The sequence below is a fragment of the Aedes albopictus genome, chromosome 1 (genome assembly GCF_035046485.1).
Source record: "Aedes albopictus strain Foshan chromosome 1, AalbF5, whole genome shotgun sequence".
Classification (NCBI taxonomy): domain Eukaryota; kingdom Metazoa; phylum Arthropoda; class Insecta; order Diptera; family Culicidae; genus Aedes; species Aedes albopictus.
In genome coordinates, this window is record NC_085136.1 from 34636046 (window position 1) to 34645713 (window position 9668).

The 9668-nt window shown below is 39.3% G+C and overlaps 1 protein-coding gene across 2 annotated transcripts in view; it reads left to right on the forward strand.

Annotated features, from left to right (window-relative positions):
* Positions 1-8325, forward strand: part of LOC115256538 (broad-complex core protein isoforms 1/2/3/4/5) — a 48830-nt gene extending 40505 nt beyond the window's left edge. The window contains exon 4 of one of the 2 annotated variants that reach the window (XM_029855233.2): positions 7282-8325. In XM_029855233.2, the coding sequence (XP_029711093.1) occupies positions 7282-7850 (569 nt within the window). In that variant the 3' untranslated portion in view covers positions 7851-8325. Of the gene's footprint in view, positions 1-7278 lie in introns of both variants that reach the window. The other variant, XM_029855232.2, reaches the window with a different exon arrangement.
* Positions 8326-9668: the final 1343 nt, after the last annotated feature.

Consider the following 9668-nt stretch of genomic DNA (forward strand, 5'->3'; position numbering starts at 1 on the left):
ATAAAAATAAACTAATTTGAATGAATTCGCGTGAATTCGTGCAGATGTTACTCAGAATGAGCCATTTTACGAAGTGACAACAATGTTGATGATGATATTGATTTTCACGGGTTATTGGACGCTAAATTCACTCATAAAATCGGCTCGTTAAAGTTAAATGGACTTTTTCTCAGAGTTGCTCTCGTTTTCACAGTGTCTTGCCCCTAGACTCAAGATTACTATTGTTCATTTATACCTATTTATATTATGGACTTATCCACCGATGAACCGAATTCATCGCGGTCCGAGAATTTTGACACTAGAGCGGGGCCGTTCCAATCAGAATTGGACGATTCTGATTGGAACAGACCCCGCTCTAGTGTCAAAATTCTCGGACCGCGATGAATTTGGTTCATCGATGGATAAGTCCATAGACACTATAGACGAGTGCACCGATGAACTGAATTCATCGCGGTCCGAGAATTTTGACACTAGAGCGGGGCCGCTTCCAATCAGAAGTCAACAATTTCCAATCAGAATTGAACAATTCTGATTGGGAATGGCCCCGCTGTAGTGTCAAAATTCTCGGACCGCGATGAATTCAGTTCATCGGTGCACTCGTCTATGGACTTATCCACCGATGAACCGAATTCATCGCGGTCCGAGAATTTTGACATTAGAGCGGGGCCGTTTCCAATCAGAATTGGACGATTCTGATTGGAACAGACCCGCTCTAGTGTCAAAATTCTCGGACCGCGATGAATTCGGTTCATCGGTGGATAAGTCCATAGATTCCATAGACTCGCGGAGGCGAAGACAACTGTAGCCAAACGAACTGTCAGATCGTGTAGCCAAACGAGCATGACGTCACAATTTCAATGGTGACAATGGATTGCGTGACGTCATATTCGCTCGGTACACTTTAAACACAGACAAACAGACATACTACTCAAATCGAATTCTTCGCACGATTTAACGGTCATTTTGAAAATAAAGTTTGATTCGGATTGTGCTCGCATGTGTCATGGTGGCGCTGCTGTGCCTACATCACCTCTCAATTTTGAAGAGAAATGAACGCGACGCCGATCAATGTTTACATAAAATGACTCAATCATGAACCTTCATTCATGTTTTTTGTATAGAGGCTTGCATCAAAAACCTAACCTTATCGAATTCTCATACGATTTGTAAACATTGCATTGCATTTTTTGAGGGCAAGGACGGCTTTATGGACCGACGCCGAAGGAAAGAAAGAGAAGGAGACAGTGATGACGTCAGCGTGCAAGCGCTCATGGATGCGCCACGAGGGAGTCGTCACCTGCAAAATTGTTACATCGAGCCGAGGGAAACAACACCTGCAAATGAATGCTTCGGATTGAGCATTATAGATGGTGCTAGTGAGATGCTAAACGATGTTTTTCAAGCAATTTTCTTCTAAGTAGTATCACAGACAAACAGACATATTACTTAGAAGAAAATGGCTTCAAAAACATCGTTTGGCATCTCACTAGCACCCTCTATGATGCTCAATCCGAAGCATTCATTTGCAGGTGTTGTTTCCCTCGGCTCGATGTAACAATTTTGCAGGTGACAACTCCCCCGTGGTGTCATCCATTCATAAAACATGAATGAAGGTTCATGATTGAGTCATTTTATGTAAACATTGATCGGCGTCGCGTTCATTTCGCTCCAAAATTGAGAGGTGACGGTGCACAGCAGCGCCACCATGACACTTGCGAGCACAGTCCGAACCACACTATATTTTCAAAATGACCGTTAAACCGTGCGATGATTTCGATTTGAGTAGTATGTCTGTTTGTCTGTGGTAGTATGTCTGTTTGTCTGTGCTTTAAATTCACGATAAAACACACTAAAATCGTATTGCTCAACCATGTCTCCGCGAGTCTATGGATTTATAATATGTCTATGTCTAAAATTTATATGTCCCAATACATCTTAGGCATCCCTAGAAATGAACTTTTGAATCAGAAAGTTCATTTGTAGGGATGCCCATAACGCATCTTTATAACTCAAAATCCGAAAAGCAAAAATCATATGCAATAAACATATTGCTTTTTTCACTGAAAATTTTCCTTACTTCGCTGAACAACATGACGTTTTCTTCCAGCGAAGGTTTACGCGATGCAGAAAATCGCTGAATTTCACACTAACACTGCAGAAAATCTGTCAACAATAACTCAATACACATGCATTTTCAGCGAAAAGTTCTATTTGCGTGACAACAATCCACCGGGCGGCCACCGTCAAATATCAGGATTGCCAACTGTCCGGCGACTGCTGTCAGTTTTCTTGGTCGCCGAATCTGGCGCTGGGTCTTCGGCGCGGAAACCCAAAGGTGGGAATAAAATTTTGGGGTTTGCGCGCAATACTAAAATGGAGACAAAATTTGATGAAAAATCCAAGAACATAAACTATGGAAGTCGTTTTATTTCAGTGGATTGTATTATCAAGTTTTCTTGTAGAAATTCTTGTTGAACTTGTAGATAGTAATTCTCTGAGCAATGCAGAGCAACTCTGTTAATCAAATTCAAATTCCTTTAAAATTCCTTTAAAACGCATCTTTAGGCAGCATGAAATTAGGTAAGATTGCTCGACATTTCTCTGATACAATAGTTCTGCATTGACATCATGTCAAAAGGGATTATCTCGTTTTGGTAAACAAACATATGGCTGTCGTTGTAAGGTCTATCTCGATCCACCCACGCATGTCCGCACACCTTTCACAGAAAGTATAAAGATCGATTAGAGTAACTGGAAGGGAGAGTGGTATTGTTCGTACAGTTGAAAATCGGAATTTTTGACACGCGAAAATCGATTTTTCTCCTGAACCGTGTGTCGGACGTACGTCGGGCACAGTGCGCTGGATAGAGGACCGGGTCCGCCGTCCAGCGCACTACGTCCGACGTTAGTTTTCACGTATGGATTTTGAGAAAATTCGATTGTCGGGTGAGGGGAATCTTCGGGTTTCAACCGCGACGACAATATCATGTTCCAATTTCGACAGGTCTCCTGCTCGTATGGAACGGGAATTTGTATGGATTTGACAGATGCCCGCTGTTCTAATTTTGACGTTGACGCCACTCTCCCTTCCAGTCACTCTAAGATAGATCTTTCTGATAACGTTGTTTACAAAACATTTAGTAATATTGTGGTACAGTCATGACTCGCTGGTTGGGGGCTTAATAGTTGGGTGACTTTTTAGTTGGGGCCCCGTTAGTTGAGCTGTCAGCCAACTAAAAAGTACCTGGATGTCATAATTCAATGTCAAACTGAAAATGACAACCAATCTGTAATTCCGAGGGGCGAGCTAATGAGTTTTTGGTTTCTTTAACATTACTGATAATCGAAAAGAATTTCTATTTCATATTTCTTCAATAAAAAAACAATATGTACAATTACTTCGAAACAAATGCAAAACATCGGTAATCTTTATTTTGTCGATCATTGAAAGCGTTTTGTGCTTGCTTTTGGTCCGGGTGGTTTCATAAACATCTATATTTTCACTTCACCGACTAAAAATGGGTGAAAATAAAATGTTTCTCGCATTGGCCATATATGTATCTTGCAAAACGTATCAGTTTTGCTCTAAATGTGAAACAAATTGAAAAATTTTCCTTTTTGCTTCCAACCTAAACATGATTTAAAAAACAATGCGCACGCCCCCTGTGCTGCTGTCACTTCACCCAACTAGCGAATCGAATTCGTTGGTTGGGTGGAGGTTGTGGCTCAACGAGCGGGTTCCGACTGTAATATCTATAGTTGTTATAATGTTATAATAACTATAGTTGTAGATTTGTTCTCTACGTTATACTTATGACACACATGTGATACAGGAATCACTGTAACCTTGAAATGAATTCCACAATAATTATCTCCGTTCAACTTCTTCTTATTTCTGGCTCTACGTCCCCACTGGGACTTGGCCTGCTTCGCTTCAACTTAGTGTTCCCTGAGCATTTCCACAGTTATTAATTGAAGGACTTTTCCTTTGCCTACCATTGCATGAATGCCGATCCATAGCCTTAACCACTAGGCTAACTGGAGACCCCTGTCCGGGGTATTAAATGCATATAGGTACAGTAGCCGTTCGATAACTGCAACATGTTTACGTTTCACTTAGCGAACAAAAACCTGATAACTGTAACGCCTGACAGTGTCAACGACGGTCAACTGACGTAAAATGAACGTGAACTTCCCTACTGTTTATTTGGGCCAATATGGCGCACATTTCTGACATTTGCCAGTGCGATAACTGCACTGTTGCACTTACCGGACTTGCAGCACAGACAAACAGACATACTACTTAGAAGAAAATTGCTTCAAAAACATCGTTTTGCATCTCACTAGCACCCTCTATAATGCTCAGTCCGAAGCATTCATTTGCAGGTGTTATTTCCCTCGGCTCGATGTAACAATTTTGCAGGTGACGACTCCCCCGTGGCGTCATCCATTCAAAAAACATGAATGAAGGTTCATGACTGAGTCATTTTATGTAAACATTGATCGGCGTCGCGTTCATTTCTCTTCAAAATTGAAAGGTGATGTAGGCACAGCAGCGCCACCATGACACATGCGAGCACAGTCCGAACCACACTTTATTTTCGAAATGACCGTTAAATCGTGCGATGAATTCGATTTGAGTAGTATGTCTGTTTGTCTGTGCTTGCAGTTCAAAAGCATTGCAGTTAAACCACCCGGATAAAAAATTACCATTCATTACATGGTAAATATTATTAACATACAACTGGTTTTATTGTTCACAATAAAACACATAGTAGATATATTGTTACTTTTTACAATAGAAATCAAGCCCATATAGTTCGTACAATAAGTGAACATTAGCTTTATTAGTGACTAATTGATTCGATTGTTTTTCAATAGTTCTATAATAATTTAAAGTTACTATCAGCGAAGACGGCTAATAACAAGACAGACAGCTCCCACCCTGTCGCAGGCGACAAGGTTGAAACGCCCTCAACGATTCACAGGAACATTAAACATGGTTGTGTGCGTGTACATGCAAATACGTACACGGAAGCTGTAGCATCTCACGCACACTTATTCATAATGTTGTTCCCTGGAGTCGTTCGCGGCGCTAGTGTGCTTGAAGTTGTCAGAGTATATGAAGCAAGAGGGTAGATGTCTGTCTTGTTATTAGCCGTCTTCGCTATCAGTAAAAATTAATTTAAGTTGTTTTTAAATAGTTGCAAAAGTGCCTGCAAAGTTCTCATGGACTTTTTATTAAAAAAGAGTTCATTTCTCAATTACACTTAAAAACAATTCGTAACAAATAAACAACAAGAAATATTATTGTTGCTTGGATCATGTTTGTATAATCAAATACAAAACCACTTGACATATTTTTTTATAGTTTTCGTTTTAAATTTGAAAACAATAGATGTTTCGGTTATCGAATGTTATTCGCTAAAACTTCAACGACTGACAGACGTCAAGCCGTGTTGGCAGAGGAAGCTCTCAATGAATAACTGAGGAAGTACTTATAGAAAACTAGCTGAAAAGCAGGTTTTAGTCAAGTGAGGATGTTACGACAGGAAAAAGATGAACAATGATTTTTCTAATGTTTTCCAATAAATTAAAGGAATCTAGTAAATAGTAAACTACCATTGATAACAATACAAATACAATTAGTTTAATGGGGTCAATTGAACCGATGTTAAAATAAAAATGCAATAATATTTGTTGTTATGTAAACAGATTTCGCCTTTGAAAAACAAAAGAATTCATATTTCTCGGTAACATTTTTCTCCAGCATTTAGAGATACTAATGGCCACATGAATTGTGAACGATTTATGGTATGGATCATACGACCTAAGGTCTGACTTGCGATATTTGGCAGTTATTTGAAAAGATTGAAGATAGATCTTATCAACAACTGCCAAGCAATACATACCAAACAGACATCAAAGTGTTTTGCTTATGACACACATGTGATACAAGAATCACTGTACAATTCCGCTTGAAATGAGTGCCATACTGAAAATTCTCTCATTTTAAGTCAGTCTTGTTAGAATTTTCTTGACACTGCTTACCGTTGTACAGGAATCACACTCGTATCACATGTCTGTCCGGGGTATTTGATTCTTATCCTAAAATGTGCATATCATTCTGGCGGCCGTTAGTGCTGGTAAATGCTGAATATAAATGTTAGCGGGAAATATAAATTCTATGGATTTTGAAAACGAAAACTGCTTACAAATAACAACAAATATTATTGTATTTTTATTGTAACAACGATTCATTTGACGCCATTCAATTAATTGTATTTGTATTGTAAGAACAATGAAAAAACTTGGAAAAAACATTAAGATATATTGTTTTCTTTTGAAAATTGCCCTAAAAATGTCTCATAAAAACACAATACATTCTATTGTTTTTCGCGAAAAAGTGTATGGAAATTTTCTCAAAATTTTATGGTTAAGATACATAACGACCACCATTTTTTATTGTAAAAGTGCCATTTACCATTCGCCAAATGGTATAGAACAATAGGGGTGATGGTGAGTGTGCCGTGTAAATTACAATACGTTTAATGGTGAATATTTTTCGAAAAAATGGTGTTGTAACAATAAAATTTATCGTATTTTTATGATATTTTTTTATCAAGGAACGATGTTAAATCGTTTGCACCGATCGAACGTCTACTGTATTATGAAACGTGTTTTATCTCGAATTGCTAAATGCTAAATGCTCAATGCTAAATGATAGTCTAATGGATGAGGGTTCATATAGTCGAAGAGGTAAACACGCTGGTATTTAGAAAGACTATACTGAGGGGCCCCTATGTCCACAATTGTAAAAGCATGGGTATTGTGAATAACCATGCTGAGGGTGGCAAGTTCGATTCCTGGTTGCTTTAGGAACTTTTCGTTATTGCAAATTCCCTTGACTACCTTGGGCAATTTGGCATAGAGTATCTTCGTGCCGGCCACATGATATACTCATGCAATGGTCATTGCCAGAGGAATCTGGCATAGTTCCATAGTTAGCAACTATGGAAGTGCTCAGAGAACACTATGCTGAGAAGCATCGACTTTATCCCAGTTGAAATGTCATGCCAAAAAGAAGAGCAAAGTCTCATGGAAAGGATTCAAAATTGTACATTCTCATTCAACTGTGCTTAGCATAAGGAACTATCAAGATCCTTCAAGTCATTGAAAACTACTAAACAAAAAGCCAATTTCTCCATAGTTTGCAACCATCAGATCACATTCTCACCATTTGTCCAACATCCGTTCTCTCTCTCTCTATCCAAACAGTAGCCCCCGGCGAAAAGTGGTTTCAGGGCCGTCTCCAGTTCATGCTAAGTCAGCGGGGTAAGCCCCTACTCGTGCACGATGGGCACTCCTTCGGCATCCAGTACATCCGCAAGGACAAAAAGTACTGGCAGTGCAATCTGTCGCGCAAGTACAACTGCAAGGCGCGCGTCACGACGACGGACACCGGCGACATCATCGTGACCAACAACGAGCACTGCCACACGGAGATCCGGCAGCACCTACGCAAAGACTACAAATCGATGAAGCAGCTAAATGCCAGCCTGGCGGCCCTACGGGCTCGGCATCACGAGGCCCTCAACATGGGACTGGTGGTACCGATGGGCGGATCAACAACCACGGCCGACATGAGCGGTCTGGTGGCCAGCAGTAATAGCAACAGTTCGGCGACACTCGGTCTGAACAATAACGGTGCCATTGGGGGTGCCCTGTCGATGGTATCGTCGGCGCAGCAGTCAGCCTCCCAGCAACAGGAACAGGAAACTAGTCTCAATTTGTCTACCTCGGGCAACTGGCAGCTTAAGAAGGAACCGACGCCGAGCAGTAACGAGTAAGTGCAATATTTACACCAAAGTTTTTAAAGAACTTCCACACTCCACTTTTTTTTAGAATGTAGAGATTTTATTAATAATTTTAGAATAGTCATATGAAAAGAATCATGACCAAAGTTTTTTTTATACACATATTTTAAATGTACTTAGGATAGGCCTGAAATTCCTATGGTTGCTCAATAGTACTAAACGGTAGCGATGTTTCTAGTTTTGCCATTTATTGCTGAAATCAATTCCTAATAGACAGTTCCCAATTGATCTACGTTTATAGTTCACAATTTTATCTGTGAGACAACATTTTGTAATGATTTCAAATTGCTTGAGATTTTTTGGCAACGGTCTATTTTCAATTGACATCAAAACTTTAAGCCAAATATCGTTGAATTTACCGACAAACGTTAGTGCCATTTTTAGAGATTGTTAAATATTACGTTAGTTCTGTTGTACTTTAAATGAAGTTAGATTGAGTTTGCAACAAGTGCTTTTATTGATGATTGTGAAATTCCCTATGCCATCTTCTATGTTCCCGTTATCATATACAATTCTTATTGACTCTACCGTTTCACGGTAAAATTCGATTTAATTTGCTTTTGAAAACATTCTAAAAACGAAGGACTAATCGGACAGGTGTTAGTTCTGCTGCTTTTTTTTTATTTTTTATTTTATACTTAGGAAGAAAGCGATTGTCCATTTCAGATTATCAGAAGCCTGTTCGTGCCCTTAAGGGCTCTTTTAAGTGACCTACTTCTGCTGGTAAATGATAGTCATGGGATATTTGTCGCCACTCTGAGATAACTAAGGCATGAAGTACACTGGGCCAAATATTTGACAAGAAAAGAACTCGAAAAACATCTGTTTGACACTAATGAAAATTCGATCGAGCTAAACCAGATGTTCAAGCGTTGGTTTGTTTTTGGTGAATTATTTGATCCTGGTACGCTAGCATCTCGATGCCGTAGAAGCAGTCAAACCAACGGAGCTAGACGGTAAGAAATTTTCCCTGTAGACACTATTGGCGATCAAATGTGAGGTTGGGTAACGCAAAATTTCCAACTTTGGAAGCAAAAATAACAAATTTTGATCAATACATTGCATAAAAGTTTAGAGATTCTGCAATTATTTCACTTTTTTTCCATTTGTATCATTAGTACAGTAGACGTTCGGTCGGTGCAAGCGATTTAACCACAGACATCATCACAATCACTGCTAGTGAGCATATAGGTATAGGATGATACTTTTCCATGCGCATATTCGCTTTCGTGGCTGAAAATTATCACTTTGAAATTTAGAACAACATATCCAACATGGCTGCCGATGGTGATGATGCCGTGAAAAGCCCTAATAATAAATTGATGATTGCTGATAATTTAATGATAGTTATTTGAGCATTAAGGGATTTTTCCTTTACATCGAGCGTGCAGAATTTTTACCGTGCTCGTACAAAAGTAAAACTGTACATCTCTAAAAATGAACTTTTTCATTGAAAAGTTCATTTTGAGAGATGTTCAAATGATCAACAGACGGATGTTCTGAATTACGTATAGTGGTTTCTGCTTTTAGTGGTGTTGCGTGTAAGTACACGCTGCATTACACGAACACCACCTGAGTTACTGGTTGAAAATAGTAAACAAAGATCAGCTGTTCCCAGCAAAATCATATGCGCATATTTTCAACCAGTAAATTTGCATTAGTGTTCGTGACACCGCGCTGCGAAACCACTATGGAATATTTTTTTAAACAAAAAATCAAGACCAACAATTGAAAAGGCCGCAACAACGTTTTGTAAACAAACATGCTTCGATCGACTTGAGGCCTTTTGAA